This window comes from Bufo bufo, chromosome 3 (assembly GCF_905171765.1).
Source record: "Bufo bufo chromosome 3, aBufBuf1.1, whole genome shotgun sequence".
Classification (NCBI taxonomy): domain Eukaryota; kingdom Metazoa; phylum Chordata; class Amphibia; order Anura; family Bufonidae; genus Bufo; species Bufo bufo.
In genome coordinates, this window is record NC_053391.1 from 379,508,581 (window position 1) to 379,535,366 (window position 26,786).

General features: G+C 45.9%; 1 protein-coding gene across 1 annotated transcript in view; it reads left to right on the forward strand.

Moving 5' to 3' along the window:
• The window catches only part of AP2B1 (adaptor related protein complex 2 subunit beta 1), a 123,479-nt gene that overhangs the window by 18,159 nt on the left and 78,534 nt on the right, over nucleotides 1–26,786 (forward strand). The window contains 4 exon segments of the mRNA XM_040424706.1: nucleotides 3,045–3,104; nucleotides 11,542–11,647; nucleotides 21,391–21,526; nucleotides 22,220–22,465. Coding sequence (XP_040280640.1) covers nucleotides 3,068–3,104; nucleotides 11,542–11,647; nucleotides 21,391–21,526; nucleotides 22,220–22,465 — 525 coding nt within the window. The 5' untranslated portion in view covers nucleotides 3,045–3,067.

A 26,786-nucleotide genomic window follows, 5' to 3' on the forward strand; every position in this document is an offset into this window, starting at 1 on the left:
ATATATATATATATTTAATGTACATTAAAAAAATGTATACGTTAATGGATGCCTGAGACAGATGCCATACTGTGGCACCCTCACCATACAGTTTCATTGTAAAAAGAAAAAAGTAGACACTATGCTTTCCCATCCTGCAAAGAGACATATACGTTAAAATATACATTTTTGTTTTACAATGGAACTCTATGGTGAACGGATGCCACAGTATGGCATCTGTTAGAGGCATCCGTTAACGTGTACGTTAAACGTTTAATAAAAACATGATATAAACCCAGCCTATAGGGGATCTGTCACTTATTTATGCTTCCCTTAGTGAGGACACCATAAAACTGGTGATATTCCCTGTAAAGGCTCTGCTGTGATGATGTGGGATGTAGTACAGCACCCAAAACCTGATTTGCTCAATCCAAGGACTTTGAGAGCCAGAAGGAAATGCTAAACACGAGCCTACATTTTTGTCACACTTGTACAAAAATATTATCACGCTTCCAATTATGGTACTTAAGGCTCCATTCACACGTCAGTATTTTTACCTTTCCAGATAAACGTTCCATTTTTTTTGGGGATCCGTTTTTCAATACAACCTTCCGTTTTTTTACTAAAGTGCTTCCGAATCCGTTCCGTGATTCCGTTTTTCTAGGCCTGGCACTTTAGAATGTTAGACCAGAGAATAATCTATGTATGCAGAGCAAAAAAAATAGGCCTTGTACAAATAAATTCAGGGATGCTCAATCAGCATTTGTCAAACTTTTGCAAAACTACAACTACCATCATAGCCTACAACTTTAAAAATAAAAAGTGCTTGATGGGAGTTGTAGATTTATTACAATTGCATGTATACAGGTTTTAAATCTCTGATAAATGCAGTGAACCACATGTCTGCAAGCTGCAATTTTCTAATTAGCACGAAAAAATTACAAGCACGTACAGTATACTTCTCTAGTATAGATGGAAAAGTAAAATGACACATATTATAATATATTTACTCACAAATTTTTTCCCTCTTGGCTAAGGCTACTTTCACACTTGCGGCAGAGAGATCCGGCAAGCAGTTCCGTCGCCGGAACTGCCTGCCGGATCAGGCAAAATGTATGCTAACTGATGGCATTAGTAAGACTGATCAGGATCCTGATCAGTCGAAAAAATGCATTGAAATGCCGGATCCGTCTTTCCGGTGTCATCCGGCAAAAACGGATCCGGCATTTATTTTTTCACCTTTTTTTCAGTCTGCGCATGCGCATACCGGAAGGACGGATCCGGCATTCCGGTATTCTGAATGCCGGATCCGGCACTAATACATTCCTATGGGAAAAAATGCCTGATCCGGCATTCAGGCAAGTCTTCAGTTTTTTTAGCCGGAGATAAAACCGTAGCATGCTACGGTTTTCTCTTTTGCCTGATCAGTCAAAACGACTGAACTGAAGACATCCTGATGCAAACTGAACGGATTACTCTCCATTCAGAATGCATGGGGACATACCTGATCAGTTCTTTTCCGGTATAGAGCCCCTGTGACGGAACTCTATGCCGGAAAAGAACAACGCAAGTGTGAAAGTAGCCTTAGTTGCCTGAGTCCCAGGAGGATGGCAAAAGTTCATGGGCAATTTCCTCCCAACACCGGTCCTTTAGCGACCTATTTTGGTAGGCCTCTTGTCTGGTATCCCATAGAGAGGGCCGTTCCTGGATCACAGTGATCAATCGGTCCACTTCATATGCCATTTTGCAGGAGAGCAGAAGATGACCTGGGCTGGACTATTATTATTTTTTTTTTTGTTTCCTGTCAACTGATCAGTTAAAAAACTGATGACATTCGGATGGTTTTGTGCATGTCATCCGTTTTTATGCGGATCCATTGACTTGAATGGACAACGGACCAGAAAAACGGACAGAAAGTAGGACAGGCTTCATTTTTTTTCAGGATCCGCATACTCGAAAATTGGAAAACGGAACGGATTCAGTCATTCGGATGAGGCAATTGAAATTAATGGATCCGAAAAAAACGTTCCGATTTAAAACGGAACGGAAACGGAGTGTTATAACAGACGTGTGAATGGAGCCTAAAGGAAATGTGTCACCAAAAATGTTTTCTCCCACCTAAGACCAGATAGTAACACATGTCCTTTTTTCTAATCTGTTTTTATTTTCTGATTGCATATATATTTTTTACTATTTCCTGAACATGATTATTGCTTTACGGCAGCCCCATGGGCCATAGACACAATGGACAGGAGGAGACCTCATTGACTTCTATGGTGGAGTTTTCTAGGCATGATCTGTGTCCTGTCCAGAGGCCATTGTACTAGGAAGGAATAGATAAGATCTGACAATCGCCTATTGTGAATGGTGGATCCTGTCTTATCTATACACAGAGGTAATATCATTATAGGCAGGATTAGAATGACAGATAAGCAGATAACAGCAGTAAAGTGATCTGTACAGACCAAGAAGTGGCGCTTATCATTAGGCTTAGTGGCCAGTGCGAACACTGCAGGATTTTATGGTTTTAGATTAACTATAGATATTGACATGGAAAATGAATAACATAATCAAAATGTCCTTAAAGTGTAACTCATTCCTTTTTTATTTTTATAATGTGTAGGGGCTGTGATACTGACCATAATTACTGAAAACGTAAATTTCTATTAGAAAATAGCTGTAAAGTGGCCCATTTTGAGCCTTAGCAATGCTCCTCTCTCTTCTATTGACATAACACAGTCTCCACTGTAATGTAAACAGAAGACAAAGGAGCATTGCTAAGGCTCAAAATGGGCCACATTACAGCTATTGTTCTAATAGAAATGTACGATTTCAGTCATTTAAGTATATTACAAAAATGGTCAGTATCACTGCCCCAATAAATTGCAAGAATAAAATAAATAATGACAGTTAAACTTTTAAAAATGTTAAACATAAAAACATAATTTAACTAATAGTTTATTTTCTGATTGCACATTCCCTTTAATGTTATGTTCTATACAGTTTAGATGGCACAATTGATGCTGTTTTTATTCTGATATTCTGTTTTTGTCTGTTTTATGTAGGTATCCCAAGAGAACACGCAAACATGACAGATTCAAAGTATTTCACCACAAACAAGAAAGGTGCCATAATTTCTGTTTTTTATATACTACATACAGTATGTTCTGTCAAATTTCCATCCAGTATTCTCATTGCCATGGTTAAAAGGTTAAAGGGGTTGCCCGGTTAAGGCAACTTGTGCCCTATCTGGAGGATAGGTGATAAGGTCTGATCAGCGGGAGTCCGATCACTGGGGCCCCGCGGGTCATAGGAACAGGGGCTTGCGCTTTCCAGTTTCAATGTATTGGTGGTCATGCATGCACTCTACTGCTACATTCAGCTCTGTAGGGCAGCCCGAAACTGCCAAGCTCTTGGACATGGCCGTCTCCAGCAGTCCCATAAATTTGAGTGGAGCAGTTGGACCCCGCCTGTCACAGGACAACCCCTTAACTAGTGCTCACAGGGTGTGTAAAGCCAGTGTATGGCACTTTTTAATGGACAGTCTAAACGTTTTTTAGCCCCTCTTACTAGGTGAACTAAATATGATTAAACATGGAGTTTCAATGATGCTAATATATCATTTTAATGGGAAATGCTATTTTCTCGCCCATATTCCTTGGGGGACACAGGAAACCATGGGTATAGCTCTGCTCCCTAGGAGGCGTGACACTAAGTGAAAGCTGTAAGCCCCTCCTCCATCAGCTATACCCTTCAGCCTGGAGAAGAGACTGCCAGTTTTTGCTTAGTGTCCAAGGAGGCAAGACACCCCCTGCTTATGCAGGGTTGTTTTCCTATGATTTTTATATTTTGTTTGCGTTATTTGTTGTTTTTAATTCGATTTTTTTCTACCTACAGGGACAACAGAGGCGCATTAGACCCCTCTGTTTCTCCCGGGGTTGAGTTGCGCCAGTGCCGGTAATTCCGCACTGCCGCCTCCCCCACAGAAGACAAGTTGGACCAGGGCAGCCTCGCTCCCCTGCGTCCCGCCAGCTCAGGGTCGCCCGCACGCCAAGTCCCTCCCCCGGCTTCCTGCCACTGCGGTGCCAGGAGCTGAAGGGGCGACCCCCGCTGGATGGACTGAGGGCGAAGACAGCGTATGGTGAGAGTGGCTGCTCCAGCCTCCCCTTCCTCCCTCCCACCGCTGCTACATCCCCCATGGCCGCTGCTACATCCCCCATGGCCACTGCTACATGGCCACTGCTACATCAACCGCCCCCCCCCGGGCATATCGGGACCGTTACCGGGCAGGGGAGTTTATCTGGGCAAGTCCTTGGCAGGGACGCTGCCTTCAGGGGACGGCTGCAGGCAAAAGCAAGCCGTCTGCCACATCCAGGCGCGGCGGGGGCCGCTTACTTGGCGTGAACGGCGCCATTTCATCTTGGCCGGCACTTCATCACCTTGGGGGTTAAAATCATTTTGCCGCGCGCGCGGCTCTGCTTCTTCTTCAGCGCGGCAGAGGTGGGGCGGAGCTTCCTACATGCGCTCCGCTACTTCCGGTTTCATCGGGCTCCACCTCTCAGTGCTGCGTGGAATCCTCTCTGCCGTGCGATCCTGAAGCCATTCATCTCCGTGCTGCTGCCTCTCCTCCACAGCCTCCTCAGTCTGTTCCCCTTACCGCTGCCGCTTGCATCATCCGGGTCTGGTAGGACTGTTAACCCCCTCCGTGCCACCACTTTTCTTTGGGGTCTCCCACTTTAAGTGCAACATCTTTTTTCCACCATGTCAGACCCTTCTGCAGCCGCCAAGCCTTGGTACCATGCCTGTACTGCTTGTAGGGAACCCTTTCCCCGGGGGCAGTCTGATCCGCACTGTACTGCATGCCGAGCTCCACCGCAGCCTCAGTCGCCCGCTGTGTCGCTCCCTGCTTCCTCTGACCCGCCTGACTGGGCTAGATCCCTGTCCCAGGCCGTGGAAAGCCTCACTCATGTCGTGGGCCGCCTAATAGACAGGCCACCTACCCCGCAGGACGCCTCTCTGACTGTCGCGCCCTCCGGGTCCACTGCTTCTGCCGCTGCAGCGGGTTCACTCTCTCTTAGTGACCCCTCCCGAGCTAGGCACTCTCAGAAGCGTATTAGAGTAGAGCGAGCCTCCTCCTCTGAGGCCTCACTCTCCCCGCCACGCGTGCGCACCCAGACGAGCCTCTCCTCTCCAAAGGATTCGCTCTCTGAAGGTGAATTGGCGGTTTCAGATTTGGAAATGGACTCGGCCCTGCCGTCCAAGCTAGCCTCAGCGATGGGTCAACTCATCTCTGATATTCGTGACACCTTTAAGGTGCAGGATGATCCCCCTAGCTCTGACGCAGCTAGCGTCTCCTTTATCAGACCCAGGCAGGCCTCAAAAGTCTTTCCAATCCACTCTGATTTCTCCTCTGTGGTGTCTAAGGCTTGGGCTCGCCCGGACGCCCGTTTTGTCAACCCCAAGAAGCTGGACATTTGCTATCCTTTTCCAGCCGATGTCGTGGCCACATGGTCTTCCCCACCCAAGGTGGACCCCCCTGTGGCCCGGCTGTCAAAGAACACGGCCATCCCTGTTCCCGACGGGTCCTCTCTTCAGTCAGCGGAGGACCGTCGCATGGAGACCCTTTCCAAGGGCATTTTTGCTGCCTCCGGTTCTGCTCTCAGACCGGTTTTTGCCTCTGCTTGGGCAGGGAAAGCAATCTCTGCTTGGGGTGCGCAGCTGGAACAGGAGTTGGACTCGGACGTCCCCATCCAGGACCTACGTTCCTTGGCCCAGCTTATTATTCGGGCCGGGAATTTTGTTTGTGAGGCCTCCCTTGATGCGGGAGCCCTTATTGCACGCTCCTCCGCCCTGGCAGTTTCCGTCAGGAGGGAGCTCTGGCTGAAGGTTTGGAAAGCGGACGCTGACTCCAAACGTTCCTTGGCGGGGCTACCGTTTGCGGGTTCCCGCCTTTTCGGGGTCCGCCTAGACAAACTTATTTCGGAGGCCACGGGTGGTAAAAGCACCCATCTTCCTCAACCCCAAGCCAGGGGCGCCCCCCGCGGACGCCCTGGTGCGTCTCATTTTCGGTCCTCCCGCAGGGCCTCTGGGGCTCCCACCACAGCTGCCGCTTCGGCTCCTCCCCAGGACAAGCGTAGGAAGCCGTTTTTTCGGGCGCAGCCCTCCTGGCGCAAGCCGCAGGCTGCCCGCACACCCGCAGCACAGCAGTCCTCTGCCTGAAGGCGCGCCCCCACCCACCCGGGTGGGGGGCCGGCTCCTCCTTTTCAGGGACGTCTGGATGGCTCACGTCTCCGACGCCTGGGCCCTCGAAATTGTGTCCTCCGGATACAAAATCGAATTTGCATCCTTCCCTCCAGATCGGTTCTTTCGCTCCCGCCCGCCGCGGGACCCGAAAAGCGCGGCTGCGTTCTCCGCGGCCGTTCAAGCCTTACTGGACAGGGGGGTGATTACCCCCGTTCCTCTAGAGGAAAGGTTCCAAGGGTTCTACTCGAACCTCTTTGTAGTTCCCAAGAAGGGAGGTTCGGTGCGGCCCATTTTGGACCTCAAAAAGCTCAACCGTTTTCTCCTCCTTCGACGGTTTCGGATGGAGTCCCTCCGTTCCGCGGTGGCTTCCCTGGAGCAGGGAGATTTCATGTCTTCCATCGATATACAGGATGCCTACCTCCATGTTCCGGTAGCCCGGTGTCACCATCGCTTCCTCCGATTCGCCGTGGGGGACCTCCACTTCCAGTTTGTCGCCCTTCCCTTTGGGCTGGCAACAGCCCCCCGTGTGTTCACCAAGGTCCTGGCCCTGGTTTTTGGCCTTACTCCGTTCCAGGGGTGTTTTTCTGCTACCGTACTTGGACGATATCCTCATCAAGGCTCCGTCCCTTTCTCAAGCGGTTGCCAGCGTGGATCTCACTCTAGAGACTCTGGCGAGGTTCGGTTGGGTCATCAACTTCCCCAAGTCCTCCCTTCCCCCCTCCAGACAACTAGTCTTCCTGGGAATGCTTTTAGACACAGGAGCGGCGGAGGTACGTCTTCCCTCGGAAAAACGTCTGATCCTCCGTGGGGCGGTTCGGGGTCTCCTTCTCCACCGTCGACCGTCCTTCCGCTTCTGCATGCGGGTCTTGGGGCAGATGGTTGCCTGCTTCGAGGCGATCCCATTTGCGCAGTTTTACTCCCGCCCTCTCCAACGGGCGATCATCTCCTCCTGGGACAAATCGCCGGAGTCTCTGGATCATCCCTTCCGTCTATCGCCTCCGGTGCGGTCATCTCTCCGCTGGTGGTTACAGTCCCCTCTTCTGGGCAGGTCCTTTCTGCCACTCAACTGGTTGGTGGTTACAACCGATGCCAGTCTCTTGGGCTGGGGAGGCGTGTTTCCTCCCCGATCCGTCCAGGGCATTTGGTCTCCATCGGAGTCCAAACTCTCGATCAATGTCCTGGAGCTGAGAGCGGCCCTTCTGTCTCTACGACACTGGACTCATCTGCTGAAGGGTCATCCTGTTCGTGTACAATCGGACAACGCCACGGCTGTGGCGTACATAAACCACCAGGGGGGCACTCGCAGCGCTGCAGCAATGCGGGAGGTCACCAGCATTCTCCGTTGGGCGGAAGCCCACGTCCCGGCCCTATCTGCAATTTTTATTCCAGGGGTGGACAATTGGGCGGCGGACTTCCTCAGTCGCACCACCGTCGACCCCGGCGAGTGGTCTCTTCACCCGGAGGTATTCGAGGCCATTTGCCTTCGTTGGGGCATACCGGACGTGGACCTCATGGCCTTAAAATTCAATCACAAGGTCCCCGCCTATCTGTCCAGGGCCAGGGATCCGGGAGCTTGCGGAGCCGACGCTCTCGTTCTTCCTTGGCGAGGCTTCGCGCGCCCATACATATTCCCTCCCATCCCTCTTCTGCCCAAGGTCCTTCGGAAGATCGCGGCGGAAGGCGTCTCGGTGATTCTGGTCGCTCCGGACTGGCCCAGCCGGTCTTGGTATGCCGACCTCATGCTGCTCCTGGCAGACGCGCCCTGGCCGCTGCCCGCCAGGGAAGATCTTCTCTCTCAGGGACCGATCTTCCACCCGCGTTTAGGGTCCCTACGTTTGACGGCGTGGTTGTTGAGACCACCGTCCTGACACGTAGGGGTTTTTCTGCGGACGTCGTCCGCACCATGATCCGCGCCCGTAAGCCGTCCTCTTCTAGTGCCGATCTGGGGATTCCTCCGCTCCGCTTTTCTCTCCCCACCGTTTTGTCCTTCCTGCAGAGCGGACTGGCCCAAGGGCTGGGCCTTAGTTCTTTGAAGGGTCAGGTGTCTGCGCTGTCCATTTTGTTTCAGCGCCCACTGGCCCCCCTTGGTCCTGTCAAGACCTTCCTTCAGGGCGTGGCTCACGCGGTTCCCCCGTACCGTCCTCCGGTACCGCCCTGGGACCTGAACCTGGTTCTCTCAGCGCTCCAGGCTTCCCCTTTCGAGCCTCTGCGGACGGTTTCCTTGCGACTTCTGTCCTGCAAGGTTATTTTCCTTGTTGCCGTCACCTCTCTTCGGAGGGTGTCCGAATTGGCTGCACTCTCCTGTCTGGAACCTTTCCTAGTGTTCCACCAGGACAAGGTGGTTCTTCGTCCGGTCCCTTCCTTCCTTCCTAAGGTGGTCTCCGCCTTTCATCTGAACGAGGACATCGTTCTCCCCTCTTTGTGTCCTTCCCCTTCCCACCCGCGGGAGAGGAAGCTTCATCGCCTGGACGTTGTCAGGGCGCTCAAGATTTACCTGGAAGTAACCAGCTCTTTCAGGCATACTGACTCGCTCTTTGTGGTCCCGGGGGGGTCGCGCAGAGGGATGGCGGCATCCAAAGTTGCTATCGCCCGTTTTGTCAAGATGGCTGTTACTGAGGCTTATCTCGCCAAGGGCAAGGTTCCGCCCCTTGGTGTTACCGCTCACTCCACTAGAGCGGTCGGGGCTTCCTGGGCTCAGAGGAATCGGGCTTCTACGGAGCAGATTTGCAAGGCGGCCACTTGGTCCTCCTTGCACACCTTCACCAAGTTCTACAGGGTGCATACTCATGCGTCGGCTGACGCTGCTTTAGGCCGTCTGGTGTTGCAGGCGGCAGTTGATTGATGCCTCTGGTGTTGGTTGAGTTTGTTCTGGTCCCTCCCTTCTGGGACTGCTCTGGAACGTCCCATGGTTTCCTGTGTCCCCCAAGGAATATGGGCGAGAAAAGGAGACTTTTGTATTACTTACCAGTAAAGTCTCTTTCTCGCTCTTCCTTGGGGGACACAGCACCCGCCCTTCATTTGGGTTACAGTTGTGGTTCCGGCTTGGTTGCCCCCGTTGGGGCTCGACAGTTCTTTTTCCGGTTGGTAGTTATCTTTCACTACTTGGACACGCAACTGGCAGTCTCTTCTCCAGGCTGAAGGGTATAGCTGATGGAGGAGGGGCTTACAGCTTTCACTTAGTGTCACGCCTCCTAGGGAGCAGAGCTATACCCATGGTTTCCTGTGTCCCCCAAGGAAGAGCGAGAAAGAGACTTTACTGGTAAGTAATACAAAAGTCTCCTTTTTCCCACCAGTGTTTCCCTTTAAAGGGCATCTGTCAGCAGATTTGTACCTATGAAACCGGCTGACCTATTGCATGTGCACTTAGCTGCTGAAGACATCTGTGTTGGCCCCATGTTCATATGTGTCTGCATTGCTGAGAAAAATGTTTTAATATATGCAAATGAGCCTCTAGAAGAAACGGGGGCGTTGTCATTGCACCTAGAGGCTCATCAGCTGCCACACCCTCTCCACTTTGACTTCAGGAGAATCCAGGGCCAGGTATGATCACGTTTACTCTGCCCGGCCTGTCAATTAAAGTGCAGATAGCGCGGCAGGCAGTTGCAGAGAGTCCAGAGCCTCTAGGTGTAAGGTCCATGCCCCGTTGCTCCTAGCTGCTCATTTAAATATATTAAAACTTCATTTTTGTCAGCAATGAGGGCACATATGTACATGGTACCTACACAAATGCTTTTAGCTGCCAAGCCCACTTGCAACGGGTCGTGCATTTTCATAGGTACAAATCTGCTGACAAATGGGGGTTTTAAAGGGTTCTCTGGTTTGGACAACCCTTACTTGTTAGCAGGTCCCTTGATAATTAGCTGATAACCATGTGCCCTCTAGCAATCATGTATAACATGTCGGGAAACCTGGCAGTAAGAGTTACATTTCTCTACCACACCACCACAGGAGAAATTAAGCATTGCATAGTGCTCAGTCACGTCAGTGGGTTGTTTGTGTAATGAAGAACAAGGCAGGTTTTCCAGAGTGAGAAATGTTCTTTGCATCTGCTCCTCACTCTGTCCAAGAAATGACCTTTCTGAACAGCCCCTATAAGTGCTCATGCCATATCCGATCCACATCTTTTGTGGATCAGGTGCCAACCCATACATTGATAGGGGGCCGCAAAAGATGCGCACAGCACACTTTGTGCTGTCTGCATCCTCACATCTGTTCCCTGGCGCTACAGAAAAAATAGAACATGTCCTATTCTCGTCTGTTTGGGTACAAGGATAGCATACACTTGGCCGGGATCCATGTTTTGCAGATCCGCAATTTGTGGACTACAAAACGCTAATGGCAGTGTGCATGAGCCCTAATAGGGTATTTCAAGATAGATTTTCTGAGATCGAGAACCCCTTTAAGATTTATAACTTTTTGCACATAAACTTGATCGATCACATTTTACTTTTCACTTACTAATATTAAATTTCATAGTTTTTCCATTATTTCCTTTGGTTTACTAAACAATGTGAAATGGTAGGGGGCACTCCACTATCTGATGCCAGATGGACAAAGATGTTGAGGACAGGATTCTAGCATATAGTAATTTATTATATGGATAAAAAATGTGGTGCTGTGGTCCACTTTTGTGGGTCACTTAAAACAGACAAAACATGGAGGACAATAGATGAAATACAATGGATAAAATATAATAATGAATCACACAATTTGGCGCCAAAAATATAAAAGATATAAATTATGAAAAAACGTCACTGAACGCTCCTAATGGTCAGTGATTTGTTGTATGGACCTGATCGTTGGAGCTCTGAAGTCTCTTGATTGGGACATGAGGGTCCAAATCAAGAGACTTCAGAGCTCCAACAATCAGGTCCATACAACATATCGCCGATCATTAGGAGCGTTCAGTGACGTTTTTTCATAATTTTTTATCTTTTTGGCGCCAAATTGTGTGATTCATTATTATATTTTATCCATTGTATTTCATCTATTGTCCTCCATGTTTTGTCTGTTTTAAGTGACCCACAAAAGTGGACCACAGCACCACATTTTTTATCCATATAATAAATTACTATATGCTAGAATCCTGTCCTCAACATCTTGGTCCATCTGGCATCAGATAGTGGAGTGCCCCCTACCATTTCACTCACTTGCCAGTTCCATTGTATCTTGACCAGGGATAGGTCGTAAGGGTCGTGCACCATACCTAGCTGATACAAGAGGTTAGAGTCGCTGTACTACATTTATTTTACAAAATAATTTGTCTGATGCTGGACATCAATTACTGCAGCTTACAAAGCTTTCCTGTTCTGTTCTTAGGGGAGATCTTCGAGTTGAAAGCAGAATTGAATAATGAGAAGAAGGAAAAGCGCAAGGAAGCTGTGAAGAAGGTCATTGCCGCCATGACTGTTGGCAAAGATGTGAGGTAATGGGAAGGCTTCTTCACTGTTATTGGATCATATATTTAGGAGATAAAATCACTATATTTTTTTGTTATCCCTGCAATCTATAGACTGCATTCTAAAAGTATCCATACACCTAGGTTTCCCAACTCACTCATACATATACACGCCTGGGGAGAGAGGAGAGTGCTGCCGCCAGACACCTCTTATCTCCTGGGAGATTCCCTCTCCTGTTTCATCCTTGACATCATCTGTCAGGGGAAACTTTGGAGCACGCCATGCATCAGTCCATCCTTCTGAAAACGGTGGGCTCGGCTGAAACATACCGAAGTGTATAGGAGCTTAATTTTTGGTCTCATTAAATGATAACTCTAGCGGAGACACAGTCTCAGCATCCCCTCCACAACCAAATCAACAAAGAAAAAAAAGAAGCAAGAGATCTCAAATGCAGCATCGGATCCTTAGAACCACAAGCTTAAAGAGGACCCCGTTACATTCTCCAGCGCTGTATGCTAAGTAACAGCATCGGAACACCGGGGAGGAGACGTCAGCTTTTCTCCCTGGGCGTTCCTTCTCCCTGGCTGTAACGCTGTCCAATCGCTGCGCAGAGCGTCACAGCCAGGGAGAAAAAACAAATCGCCTTCTCTCTGGCTGTGACGCTCTGCGCAGCGATTGGACAGCGTTACAGCCAGGGAGAAGGAACGCCCAGGGAGAAAAGCTGATGTCTCCTCCCTGGTGTTCCGATGTTATTACTTGGCATACAGCGTGGGAGAATGTAACGGGGGCCACAGTGGGCGAACGGAGCGGCGACCAGAAATAATAGTAAGTGCAGGGACATCCCCCATGTATCCCCTACATGTCCTGCTACTTAGTTAATAAATTATGGACCCATGAAAGGTCCTCTTTAACCCCTTAAGGACACAGCCTTTTTACACCTTAGGACCAGGCCATTTTTTGAAAATCTGACCAGAGTCCCTTTAAGTGCTGATAACTTTAAAACGGTTTGACTTATCCAGGCCGTTCTGAGATTGTTTTTTCGTCACATATTGTACTTCATGACACTGGTAAAATGGAGTCAAAAAAAAAATTTTTTTTGCACCAAAAAATACCTAATTTAACAAAAATTTGTTTGAATTGTTTTGGGAATGATATTTTATTTTTTGGGGATGTTATAAGGCTTAGAAGTTTAGAAGCAAATCTTGAAATTTTTCCGAAATTTACAAAAACTCAATTTCTAGGGACCAGTTCAGGTCTCAAGTCACTTTGCGAGGCTTACATTATAGAAACCACCCAAAAATGACCCCATCTAAGAAACTACACCCCTCAAGGTATTCAAAACTGATTTTGCATACGTTGTTAACCCTTTAGGTGTTGCACAAGAGTTATTGGCAAATAGGGAGGAAATTTGAGAATTTCATTTTTTTGTCTAATTTTTCATTTTAACCCATTTTTTCCACTAACAAACCAAGGGTTAACAGCCAAACAAGACTGTATCTTTATTGCCCTGACTCTGCCATTTACAGAAACACCCAATATGTGGCCGTAAACTACTGTACGGCCACACAGCGGGGCGTAGAGTGAAAGGTGCGCCGTTTTGTTTTTGGAAGGCTGATTTTTATGGACTGGTTTATTTACACCATGTCCCATTTGAAGCCCCCTGATGCACCCCTAGAGGAGAAACTCCCTAAAAGTGACCCCATCTAAGAAACTACACCCCTCAAGGTATTCAAAACTGATTTTACATACGTCGTTAACCCTTTAGGTGTTGCACAAGAGTTATTGGCAAATGGCGATGAAATTTGAGAATTTCATTTTTTTGCCTAATTTTCCATTTTAACCCATTTTTTCCACTAACAAAGCAAGGGTTAACAGCCAAACAAGACTGTATCTTTATTGCCCTGACTCTGCTGTTTACAGAAACACCCCATATGTGGCCGTAAACTACTGTACGGGCACACAGCGGGGCGTAGAGTGAAAGGTGCGCCGTTTGGTTTTTGGAGGGCTGATTTTGCTGGACTGTTTTTTTGGCACCATGTCCCATTTGAAGCCCCCCTGATGCACCCCTAGATTATAAACTCCATAAAAGTGACCCCATCTAAGAAACTACACCCCTCAAGGTATTCAAAACTGATTTTACAAACTTTGTTAACCCTTTAGGTGTTGCACAAGATTTAATGGAAAATAGAGATACAATTTCAAAATTTCACTTTTTTGGCAGATTTTCCATTTTAATATTTTTTTTCCAGTTACAAAGCAAGGGTTAACAGCCAAACAAAACTCATTATTTATGGCCCTAATTCTGTAGTTTACAGAAACACCCCATATGTGGTCGTAAACAGCTGTACGGGCACACGGCAGGGCGCAGAAGGAAAGGAACACCATATGGTTTTTGGAAGGCATATTTTGCTGGACTGGTTTTTTTGACACCATGTCCCATTTGAAGCCCCCCTGATGCACCCCTAGAGTAGAAACTCCAAAAAAGTGACCCCATTTTAGAAACTACGGGATAGGGTGGCAGTTTTGTTGGTACTAGTTTAGGGTACATATGATTTTTGGTTGCTCTATATTACACTTTTTGTGCGGCAAGGTAACAAGAAATAGCTTTTTTGGCACAGTTTTTTTTTTTGTTATTTACAACATTCATCTGACAGGTTAGAACATGTGGTAATTTTATAGAGCAGGTTGTCACGGACGCGGAGATACCTAATATGTATACAATTTTTTTTATTTATGTAAGTTTTACACAATGATTTCATTTTTAAAACCAAAAAAATGTTTTAGTGTCTCCATAGTCTAAGAGCCATAGTTTTTTCAGTTTTTGGGCGATTATCTTAAGTAGGGTCTCATTTTTTGCGGGATGAGATGACGGTTTGATTAGCATCTATTTTGGGGTGCATATGACTTTTTGATTGCTTGCTATTACACTTTTTGTGACGTAAGATGACAAAAAATGGCTTTTTTTACACCGTTTTTATTTTTATTTTTTTACGGTGGTCATCTGAGGGGTTAGATCATGTGATATTTTTATAGAGCCGGGCGATACGGACGCGGCGATACCTAATATGTATACTTTTTTTTTATTTATGTAAGTTTTACACAATGATTTCATTTTTGAAACAAAAAAAATCATGTTTTAGTGTTTCCATAGTCTAAGAGCCATAGTTTTTTCAGTTTTTGGGCGATTATCTTGGGTAGGGTATGATTTTTGCGGGATGAGATGACGGTTTGATTGTTACAATTTTGGCGTACATGCGACTTTTTTGATCACTTTTATTACCTTTTTTGGGAAGTAAGGTGGGCAAAATTTCAATTTCATCATAGTTTTTTATTTTTTATTTTTATGGTGTTCACCGTTCGGGTAAAGTAACATGACCGTTTTATAGATCAGGTCGTTACGGACGCGGCGATACCAAACATGTGTAGGGAATTTTATTTTTTTCATTTTTTATCAGTGATAAATGTGTTTTTTGATTTTTACTTTTTTTTCACTTTTATTCACTTTTTTTTTACCCAGACCCACTTGGTTCTTGAAGATCCAGTGGGTCTGATGTCTGAATAATACAGTACAGTACAATATATATTGTTCTGTACTGTATTTTACTTACACTAAACAGATCTATGCCTTTCAGCACAGATCTGTTCAGCACCATGGACAGCAGGACGCCTGAGAGGCGTCCTGTTGCCATGGGAACCTTCCCCGTCTGCTCAGAACTTCGCAGACGGGGAAGGGTAAGGAGGGGATCTCTCGGGGGGCTCTCTGGGGGCTCTCTCCCTCCCCATCGGGGGGCTGCAAAGGCACAGCAGCCCCCCGATGGGAGAGGGAGGGAGCTCCCTGCGCTGTTAACCTTTTCCATACAGCGGTCCGTACGGACCGCTGTATGGAAAGGGTTAAACGGCTGACATCGCATCGCAGATGTCAGCCGTTTATACCAGGGTGCCAGCAATGTGCTGGCACCCTGGTATCCCCACTAGACACCAACGATTATACAAGGGGAGGCGGGCGGGGGATCGCGATCCCGCCTGCCGCACCGCCCGCCTCCCGCACCGCCCACACCGCCCGCAACCCTCCCCCTGCACCTCCCGCCACCATAAAAATCATTCGGGGGTGCAGGGGGGGGGGTGAATAAAACTTTTTTTTTAGGCATATAAAGTTTCTGATCCCCGCGGTCAGGGACTGCGGGGACCAGAAACTTCAGAAATCGCAGCAAACCGCAGGTCTGAATTGACCTGCGGTTTGCCGCGATCGCCGACATGGGGGGGTCACGGGACCCCCCCGCGCATTTAGCCTAGGTGCCTGCTCAATGATTTGAGCAGGCACCGGGTTCCGATCACTGCCAGCCGCACGGCAGTGATCGAAAATACACAGGGCGTACATGTACGCCCTGTGTCCTTAAGTACCAGGGCACAAGGGCGTACCTGTACGCCCTATGTCCTTAAGAGGTTAAAAAAAAAAAAAAAAAAAAGTGCCATGGACTACTAAGTTTGGAACTTTAGCAATCACCATATTCATGCATTCAACCCTTTTGCTACCAGAGTATCTCATATGTCCTCGTTGGGTGTCACTTCAGTAGCCAAGGGTGTATGAGATACATCCTTGCTACTAATTCCTCTATCTCAGGCCATCTTCACATGGCTTAAAGGGAACCTGTCACCGGGATTTTGTGTGTAGAGCTGAGGACATGGGTTGCTAGCTGGCCGCTAGCACATCCGCAATACCCGGTCCCCATAGCTCTGTGTGCTTTCATTGTGTAAAAAAAAAAACATTTGATACATATGCAAATTAACCTGAGATGAGTCCTGTATGTGACTCATCTAAGGGACATCACTCATCTCAGGTTAATTTGCATATGTATCAAATCGTGTTTTTTTTCTACAATAAAAGCACACAGAGCTATAGGGACTGGGTATTGCGGACGTGCTAGCGGCCATCTAGCAACCCATGTCCTCAGCTTTATACACACAATCCTGGTGACCGGTTCCCTTTTAAATCTGCTGTGGATTTTGCAGTACAAGGGTTCATGCACACAAATGTATTTTCTTTCAGTGTCCGTTCTGTTTTTCTGGCGGACGGTATGCGGAACCATTCATTTCAGTGGGTCCGCAAAAAAAAAAGGAAGTTACTCTGTGTGCATTCAGTTTCCGTATGTCCGTTCCGCAAAAAAGTAGAACATGTCCTATTATTGTCCGCATTACGGACAAGGATAGTACTGTTCTATTAGGGGCAAGCTGTACCATTCCGCAAAATACGGAATGCACAGGGACATCATCCGTCTTTTTTGCGGATCCGTTTTTTGCAGACCGCAAAATACATACGGTCGTGTGCATGAGCCCTCAATCTGCTGTTTTTCCATAGAGTAATCCATATTCAAAACCCACCAACAGCTTCCCATTGACTTCCCAACACGGAATTGGTACATCCAACCAGATATGTACACTAATGATTAGCGTACTACAATCATTGCTCACCACTAATTCCCAGACTGATAGATCTTATATCCTATCATCCCTGCCATAGTACATTCATGAAAAATAAGAACAAGTCGGCTCACCTCCAATCCGAATGGAATTAGGTGCTCACGTAAATGTTTACCCCAAAAACAAGCGAAAAGTAAATATATGTAAAAAACGGGCACTCAGATCATAAGTTGTTGCATCAGAAAAGTTTATATAAACATACCATTATACATTTAAAATAAAATTTAAAAATAACATTAAAACATTTATATAAAAACAAAATTCGATAAATCTTCAATCGATATTATAGTCGATGGTATAAATCGATGTAATAATCGACTCTTAGGACTGGTGTGAATTAGTCAGTTGAAGTGTTCAAAATGTATAATGGTATGTTTATATAAACTTTTCCGATGCAACATTTTATGATCTGAGTGCCCGTTTTTTACACATAGTACATTCATGTCTTGTATTTCAAAGAAACCCTTGTTACCAGGCACAAGCTGAAATACTGGTAATAACAGAGCCTCATTGTAGGAGGTATGTCCACACCACGCTGCTCAGCTCCCTCCATCTTTACTCACAACAGACTTCCTCCTCCTGCTTAAAATGCCCTCAGGACCCGGCCAGTTTTTGCTTTTGCGTTTTCATTTTTTTTTCACACTGTTCCAAAAGCCATAATTCTTTTGCTTTTTCATTCACGTAGCCATATAAAGGCTTGTTTTTTGGAGGGTGAGTTGTACTTTTTGGTAGCACCATTTCACTTATCATATAGTATAGAAAAATCGTCAGTACGATTATGGGGGTACCAAAGGTATGTACTTTTTGTTGTGTATTACTTTTAGAAAAATAAAAACCTTTGAACAAATCCAGTTATTTTCCATCAACGTGTCCTGACTAATCTGACATGCCTAACTTTTTTATATTTCCATCTACAGAGCCGATATATTTTGCGGATTGAGTTGACATTTTTACTAGAATCATTTTGTGGACTTTCATCACTTTTTATCCTATTGTTCCTAAAATCAGCGATTCCTATTATCCTAAAAACAGCGATTCAGCAATTTTATTTCAATGTCAAAGGCAGGTCAGCAGGCATTCTTAGCAAACAGCACATCTGCTAGACGCAGGGGGAGAATTTTTTTTCTTAAATTCAGGGCTTTAAATACTTGGACCATTTTAGTCGCCATCTGGAGCCCTGATTTGAGGATGATGGCCAAATATTGCATGACTTCAGGTTTTTTCAACTATGCACTATGGAACGAGCCTTCTACTTATGAATCTGTCAATTGTTATGTACCCAACGCTGGTGCCTGCTGCAACCAGCTGATCAGTATGAGTTGTCGGGTGATAGGATAGGCTGTTAATATAAAGTGGACTACCCCTTTAAAAACATCAATGTCTAAAAGGTAGACATGCCCTTCAATATGATTTTTTTAAGTAAGGTAGTGCTGATCTTAAGCATATCTTTATAGCAGTCAAAGGCCACTTTTCCAGGTTCAAAGGTCTAAATCCCCTTCTTGCTGGCTACCTGCAACTTGCCACTAGAGGGAGCATCCTACTTACTGTTATACAAAACTTTCTCGTCAAATCATATGCAGACCAGGCCTTGCTGCGTGGGTCTGGATCCAATGTAAATAAAGCCGGTTTCCAAATCATCTTGGATAGTTCATATAGATATTGCCTTCAAGTCTATCCACAAAGGACCAAATGCAATTTTTTTTTCTTAAAAGGGGCTGTGGAACCTCACATTTGTGACCACTGCTTGTAGACCATCTACTTGTAATACTAGGACAAGCTAACAAGACGCATACTGACTGCCAGTATCTCACTTACCTTAGAAGACCTGCAGCAGGAACTCTGCTTGGTAACCTGAAACTAAATTGCGTTCCCCTATCTAAACAACTTCAAGCCATCTTCCCCTTTTAGCAGCTAGGACCTGCCATTGTGCCTGGTGTATGAGGGTTCCCAAACCTGGTACTCCACAAGAGCATTTTGGTTACTATAAAATCATTTTCATGTACAAAGTTCTGTGTTGATTCATTTTTAGCCCAGAAAAAAATACATATGGGGTCATTTATTAAGCAGAAATACACCTAAATTAGGCGTATTTCTGCCGCAGTTTGCGACTTCTCCCCGCTAACACTATGTCTAAAAAAAGTGGGTGCGGCGGAGAATGGGACGGGCCAGCAGGAACTTATTGCATGGTGTATTATTACTGTATAACATCTTGCAGCAAGAGCTGGTTGCCTGAATGTCATTTAAATGCTTATAAATCCAGGGGGAACTATGTATTGGAAAGTAGGTTAAGCTGAACAAGTTATAGAATGTTCACCAAGTCTCCATTATAAATTATTATAGTAAAGATACTCCAGTTTTGCTAGAATTTTTTCTTCCATTTTGAGCAGAAACATTGCATTTCAGGGGCTTTTGGAGCTTATTTTAGTTGCCATTATTTTAAGGGAGCCTGCCACGTTAAACATGGTGTCCGAGCTGCTGGGAGCATGTTATAGAGCAGGAGAAGCGGAGCAGATTTATATGCAGTTTTCTGGGAAAAGATTCAGTATAACTTATTTTTCTTTAACTTAAAGGGGTTGTCTCACTTCAGCAAGTGGCATTTATCATTTAGAATAAGTTAATACAAGGCACTTACTAATGTATTGTGATTGTCCATATTGCCTCCTTTGCTGTCTGGATTCATTTTTCCATCGTATTATACACTGCTCGTTTTCATGTTTATGACCACCCTGCAATCTATCAGCGATGGTCATGTTTGCACACTATAGCAAAAAGTGCTGACCCCTCTGGTGGCCAGGACCATGGGAGTTCACATAGGTTGGTGCTTTTTTTTTTTTTCTATAGTGTGCAAGCACGCCCATCGCTGATGGATTTCAGGGTGGTTGGTCGTAACCATGGAAACGAGCAGTGTATAATGTGATGGAAAAATGAATCTAGCCAGCAAAGGAGGCAATATGGACAATAATACATTAGTAAGTGCCTTGTATTAACTGTCTCTACATAATAAATGCTATTTGCTGAAGTGACACAACCCCTTTAAATTCCTGCTTATTCTGGGCTTTGCAGTGAAGCAGATGGTCCTATCAGTGATTAACAGCCTCCCCTCTATGACTGTGTACACAGAGAGAGCTGTCAGTCACTGATAGGACTGCAACCTTGACTTTAAGGGCTTATTCACGCGACCGTATGAATCGGTCCGCAAAATTGCGCCGTGTGCTGTCCACAACCGCATTTCCGTTCCGCGGCCCCACAAAAAAGATAGAGCATGTCCTATTCTTGTCCGGAAGACAAGAAAATAAGCATTTTCTGTAAAGCGCTCACCATGTGCTGTCTGCAAAATTCGGAACGTCCACGGCCGGTATCCGTGTTTTGCGGATACGCAATTTGCAGACTGCAAAACACATTCATTGGTGTGAATGTAGCCTAAAGCCCAGAATGAGCAGGAATTTTAATTAATGAAAAACAAGCTGTACTGAATCTTTTCCTGTAAAACTATATATCAGTCTGCTCAGCTCCTCCTGCTCTATAACATGCTGCCTGCAGATTACACTGCATTTTTATGATGACAGGTTCCTTTTAAGACACCGCTATCTAATGACAGCTGCCTCCAGAACCGCCACTGATCAGCAAAATAAACTGATTGCGGCGGCCTTCTTTCACCACTGCACAGCATCCCCTTGTAGTGGGGTTTGTACAGAGAATCAGTCCGGACTGTTGTTTCTGGTCCAGAATCAAAGGGGTATTCTGGTTATATAAAGTTATCCCGTATGCACAGGATAGGGGGATGACTATTAGATTGGTGGGGGTTCTACGGCTGGGATGCCCACTGAGGACAGGGGCCCTGTATCCTGTGGGAGCCCAAAAAAAACAACGGAGCGTCTGCTCGGAATTGCTCGCTGTACTGAGCTATTTCTGGAACTCTCATAGAAATGAATGGAGTGGCCGAGTGCATTCCTGACCAGCCGCTCTGTTCATTTCAGGGGGGCTCCACGGGGCATGGGCTACCATGGAACCTGTTAATAAGTACCCTTGTCAGCCATAAGTGAGCTGTTTTCCCTGAGCTTTAAAAGGTGTAGTTTTTGCTTTTATTTATTTGTTTTTTTGCTGATGTTTAGGGACAGAAATGGGGAACGTTTATTTAGGAAAATCGCATATTTATACTAGAAAACTTGGGCAGAAATGTCCCTTAGCAGCGCTCTGAAATGTGAATACTTTGGAGTCCATTCAAGAACGTTCTCTGGTCTCTGTATATGAATAACCCCTATGTTCCTGTTTTTGTTTTTCTGTACTGCAGTTCTTTGTTTCCAGACGTGGTGAATTGTATGCAGACTGACAACCTGGAACTGAAGAAGCTTGTGTACCTCTACCTAATGAACTATGCCAAGAGCCAGCCAGACATGGCTATAATGGCCGTCAACAGCTTTGTCAAGGTAGCCGCTGCCTTCTACTATGTTTCTATATGTCCATCACTTCCAATAAGAAATAATTACCTGACTGTAATGTATAGTGACATCATGTAGAGAAGTACCCTGCTTGGGACCATCCACATATTAGCTAAATTATTTTTTATTAGTTTTGCAGACAGTATAATTCTGTTTATCTACCCTGCTTTTTTCATTATGTTATATTTTTTACAAACTCTTGGGCTGGGGCTAAGCGTTGCGTGATCATAGATCGTCTATAATTTGCCGTGGTCAGGTTGCTGTTACCCTAGAATCACCAAGAATCCAACACTGATGGAATGTCTGCGATTCTGGAGTTGCAGTGACTTGTGAGTCGCATTGAGTCCCCTTTCACTTCTATTATGTTGTTTGGCTGCACTGCTACGCAGGGCAATTTTTGCCATGCTTGTCACAGCCAAAGTCAAGGTGTAGACCCAACCTTCTTATAAGTTGCTATAATTTATCACCTTGCTTGGCATATGGCTGTATTCATGACCCCGTACATACTAAGGTGGCGTGAGTGCACATTCAAGCAAAAAAAATCCTCAGGTGTAGGAGCCCAAGTGTGAGAATAGCCTAGAGTTCAGGTTGATCCCGGACTAGGCCTCTGACCACCTGGTTTGTTCTCTTTTCTAAGTTTTCCAACAGTTCTTGCAGTGACCCAATTATTGTTTTTAATAGGATTGTGAAGACCCTAACCCTTTAATTCGAGCTTTGGCTGTTCGTACTATGGGATGCATTCGTGTAGACAAGATCACAGAGTACCTCTGCGAGCCACTGCGTAAGTGCCTAAAGGATGAAGATCCATATGTGCGCAAGACAGCAGCTGTATGTGTGGCCAAGCTTCATGACATCAATGCGCAGATGGTAGAAGATCAGGGCTTCTTGGACTCATTGCGGGATCTGATAGCAGACTCTAACCCAATGGTAAGACCTGTGTTATTCTCCTTTGTCTTATAACTCCTATCATTTTAAACCATTTTTATTTACTAGGCCTATTGCACACGACCGTAGGTGTCCCGTTGCCGTATTGCAGACCGCATATGCTGATCCGCAATACACGGGCACCGTTCCGTGTGCATCCCGCATCACGGATGCGGACCCATTGACTTGAATGGGTCCGCAAATCCGGAGATGCGGAACAGACCCTACGGAAGCACTGCAGAGTGCTTCCGTGGGGTTTCGTTCCGTACTTCCGTTCCTATCTTTTTGCGGAACGGGCAGATCGCGGACCTATTAAATTGAATGGGTCCGTAATCCGTTGCGGCTGCCCCATGGTCAGTGTTCGTGCATTGCGTCCCGCAATTTGCGGGCCGCAGCACGGCCACGAGGCGCACTAGTTCGTGTGCAGGAGGCCTTATACAGTATATGCTCTTCATTTTTCCTCCACGTATATACATTTTTTCATGTAGGACCAGCTTGCCACCCTTCATATCTTCTCTCTGCTCTTTCTTTCACCTTTCTGATTTTGTACATTTGTTTGGACTGTATATGCAGTGTTTATTGAAACCTTTCTCCGCCCCCCCCCCCCCCCTCTCCCCAGCTTGGCCAGACCGGCATTGGTAATCAAGCTTATCTGATCACTACTACTTCTGCCTCTATTTCTGCCCCACTGGCCCTGCAGATCCAAGGTCTCCCCGCATCAACATTCAGTTTGACGTGGGTCATGCGACTGCAGCGTTGACGTGTCACTGGGTCACATAATGAATGGGTGATATGACCACTGCAGCCATTCATTGGCTGCAGCTGTCACGTGACCCACGTTAAACTGAATGTTGACCCGGGGCAACCCAGGACCTCCAGGGAAGCAATGGAGCTGGAAGCCAGTGGCAGGGATCAGGTATATATGGTTACCACCATGGGTCCAGCCATGCTGGGGGTCACACTAAACAAGCCCTTCAAAGAGTAATGTAAAAGAAAATAATATTCGTTGTGTCCCAGTAATGCCAGTATTTGGACAAGTGCTCAGTGATGTTGCATCCATAATCATGTACTGTCTGTGGCATACAGTGGCATTTGTCGCCCATCGCCTTGCATATTGCCTTTATGTGCTGCAGATTGCCTTATTCCATGCAGTAGAAAAAAGGTACACAAACATATACAGCCCGACATAGGCCAAAAGGTTACTCTATTGGCTCCCCTGCCGGATCTTTCCTAGCTCATGTAAACAATGATGTTATTTTTGGAAAGTAGGGATACTTTCACATCTTCGTTTTGAGATCTGGCACAGGCTCTCAAAACCGCTGCACAACGAATCAGTTCTGTCCCCATTAGTTTTGAGCAAACTTGAATTTTATGTTTTTCGTCCAAGGTTCGAAGAATCCTGTCATGGATTCCGCTACCACGGACCATAAGGGAATTCTATGACGGCATTTACCATGGAAGACTTTTAGGCTTCCGCGGTGCATGCCATCATAGAATTCCATTATGGTAGTGGAATCCATAACTGGTTTCTTTGATAACCTGAACCTTGAATGCCGAATTAAAACACAAGTTCAATCAACACTAGTCCCTATTCATTGTCAATGGGGACAAAACTTTACAAACCGGAACGGAGTGCATCATAATGAATTCTGCTCCGGTTTGTTGTGTTCCCATTCTGGAGGCAAAACTGCTGCAAGCGGGCAAGAAAAAAAATGGAACTGGCGCCCATTGACTTACAGTGGTTTTAGTGCAGGATCCGGTTTCTTCGTTTTCTATATAATATAACCAGATACGTTCTGAACTGATGCAGCCGGTTGTATTAATAAAATGGAAGAGTGTTGTGGTTTTGAGGTCCCATGCCGGACAGCAAAAATACAGATGTGAAAGTAGTCCAAATCATTTGGGTAAAGTGGATTGTGAGGTGCTCAACTCTGTATGTTCATTTATGTATGTATGTATAAAGGTTTTTAGTAGGAAAAGGTAGAGCTGTTCCTGGATAGACATGACACCTGCTCAGTATAACATTTGGTACATATAGTTATTTGTAATTTTGTATTATTTTAGGTGATTAATTGATGTTACTGGTTAGCTGTCACATTTACATTTGTTTCTCTGTTTTAAAGTGAACCTGTCCCCAGGAAAATGCAGTATAATCTGCAGGCAGCATGTTATAGAGCAGGAGGAGCTGAGAAGATTGATGTATTGTGTTAGGGAAAAGATTCAGTATAACTAGTTTCATATAAATGATTGCTCTTTCTATGCTCAGGAGTCCAGTGGGCGGTCCCAATCAGTGATTGACAGCTATTTTGTTATGTCTGTGGCCAGTCACTGATAGAACCACCTGCTGTCACACCGGTGACAGGTTTTAGAAGGTCTGAAAGATTATCTGCACATTAGTGATCTGACAGAATCTTTTGGTTTTGGTTTCACTTTGTCTGTGTGTTGCTTGTATGTCCACACCCCCTGTTCAGGTGTGGATCATGTGACCTTTTACCTCCCCCTATTTAGTCTAACTTTACCCATCACTCCTTGCTCTGGATAACTTCATTTGGTTTTTGGAAGAGCCGGAGTGTGGTTCTAGTTGAAGTCCTGTTCATCCATCAGCCTCAGAAGTTAAGTGTTCCGTTTGTTGTATTTTGTATTCCCCCCCCCCCCCCCCCACCTTTTATTGTTTACTAGCCTCAGCGAGACGCTGGTTCCTTCACCAGGGAAGGAGCGGGTAGTCTCTGCCCTGTCATTACCATTAGGGCATCCGAGGGCCACCAGGGTTTTCTAGGTTCCTGTGTATGGGCATCTCTACCATCGCGAGGTGCCCATATGGATAGGAGTTAGGGCCAGGAACAGGGTTTTATAGGTGGTGACCCTTTTCCTTCCCTAGCAGTGAGGCCTAGTGTCTTTTCCCTTCCTTCTTGTTGTCTTTTGGTGTTCTCCCCTACTACATCCGTGACACCTGCGTGATGAGAGATTAAATAATTATAATTTAATTATAACTATAAGTTATACTTTCCTATAAAACTATACATCAATCTGCTCAGCTCCTCCTGCCCTATAACACGTTGTGGGTTCTAGTTTTTGTTAATTTCACGTACAAATCGGTGTAATATTTCTGACGCTCTGCTCCAGACTGCTTTATTGTGATACTGTTGATTCTGTTCTTCAAGCTAAGTAGACTGGAATAGGTTTTGGCACATTTGGCCTGTGGTTTCTGTTGTTTTTGCATGCATCTGCAGCCGGTTGCCTAGCAACGTTCTATCTCTGCTCTAGATGACTCTGCATGAAGTGATACTCTGGGTGAGGGCAGTGTTTATTGGTTGCCTGGCAACTTCACTACTTCCCTCCAGGTCATTCCATCCTGGTAAAACTCAAGTCCGTTTTTTCTACTTTAAGGAATAAACACCGATATAAACCGCTTTGTTTCAGAGGAGAGTGTTGTAAAAGAGGGATTTATGGGAAAACGTCATGCACATGACATGTAAATGCACAAATGTGTCCAGGGCCATAATGCTTGTTATAGAGCGTCAAACTGAGGGTGCGTATTCCCAATATACAGTTCTTGGCAAAATGAAATATTAGTAGTTGTTGATGGCCTTTATTACTCTGTATATGTGAAAACTGCAGTCTCGCAGGACCATAGTCATAGTAACCCACAGAAGCAGTTCTAACAGGCGCTTTCAAACTATGACTGTCTGTCAGATTTTTTTTAAATTTTTTAATTGTTTTAATTTGTTACATTTTCGCTGGTTTTAAAAAGTAGAGGTTGTAAGGGTCCATTCAGACGTCCGTAGTTCAGGGTCCGCATCCGTTCTGCAGTTTTGCGGGACTGGTGCGGACCCATTCATTTCAATAGGGCCACAAAAGATGGGGACAGCACACTGCGTGCTGTCTGCATCCATAGTTCCGTTTTGCGGGAAAGATAGAGCACGGCCGGTTTCCGTGTTTTGCAGATCTGCAATTTGCGGACCTCAAAACACTTGTGGACGTCTGAATGGACCATTAGACAACATTTTCACTTTGGAAACCTGGCAGAATAAGGCTACATTCACACGTCAGTATTTTTCTACATCCCGATTTTCGGTCCGTTTTTTGCGGATCCGTTGTTCCTGAAAATGTTTCCGTATGTCATCCGTTTTTTGCGGATCCGCAAAAAACGGAAACATGTGAAAACTCAAATCCGATAGTATATTCTAACACAGAGGCGTTCCCATGGTGATGGGGACGCTTCTAGTTAGAATATACTGAGAACTGTGTACATGACTGCCCCCTGCTGCCTGGCAGCACCCGATCTCTTACAGGGGGCTGTGATCCGCACAATTATTGGCAGACC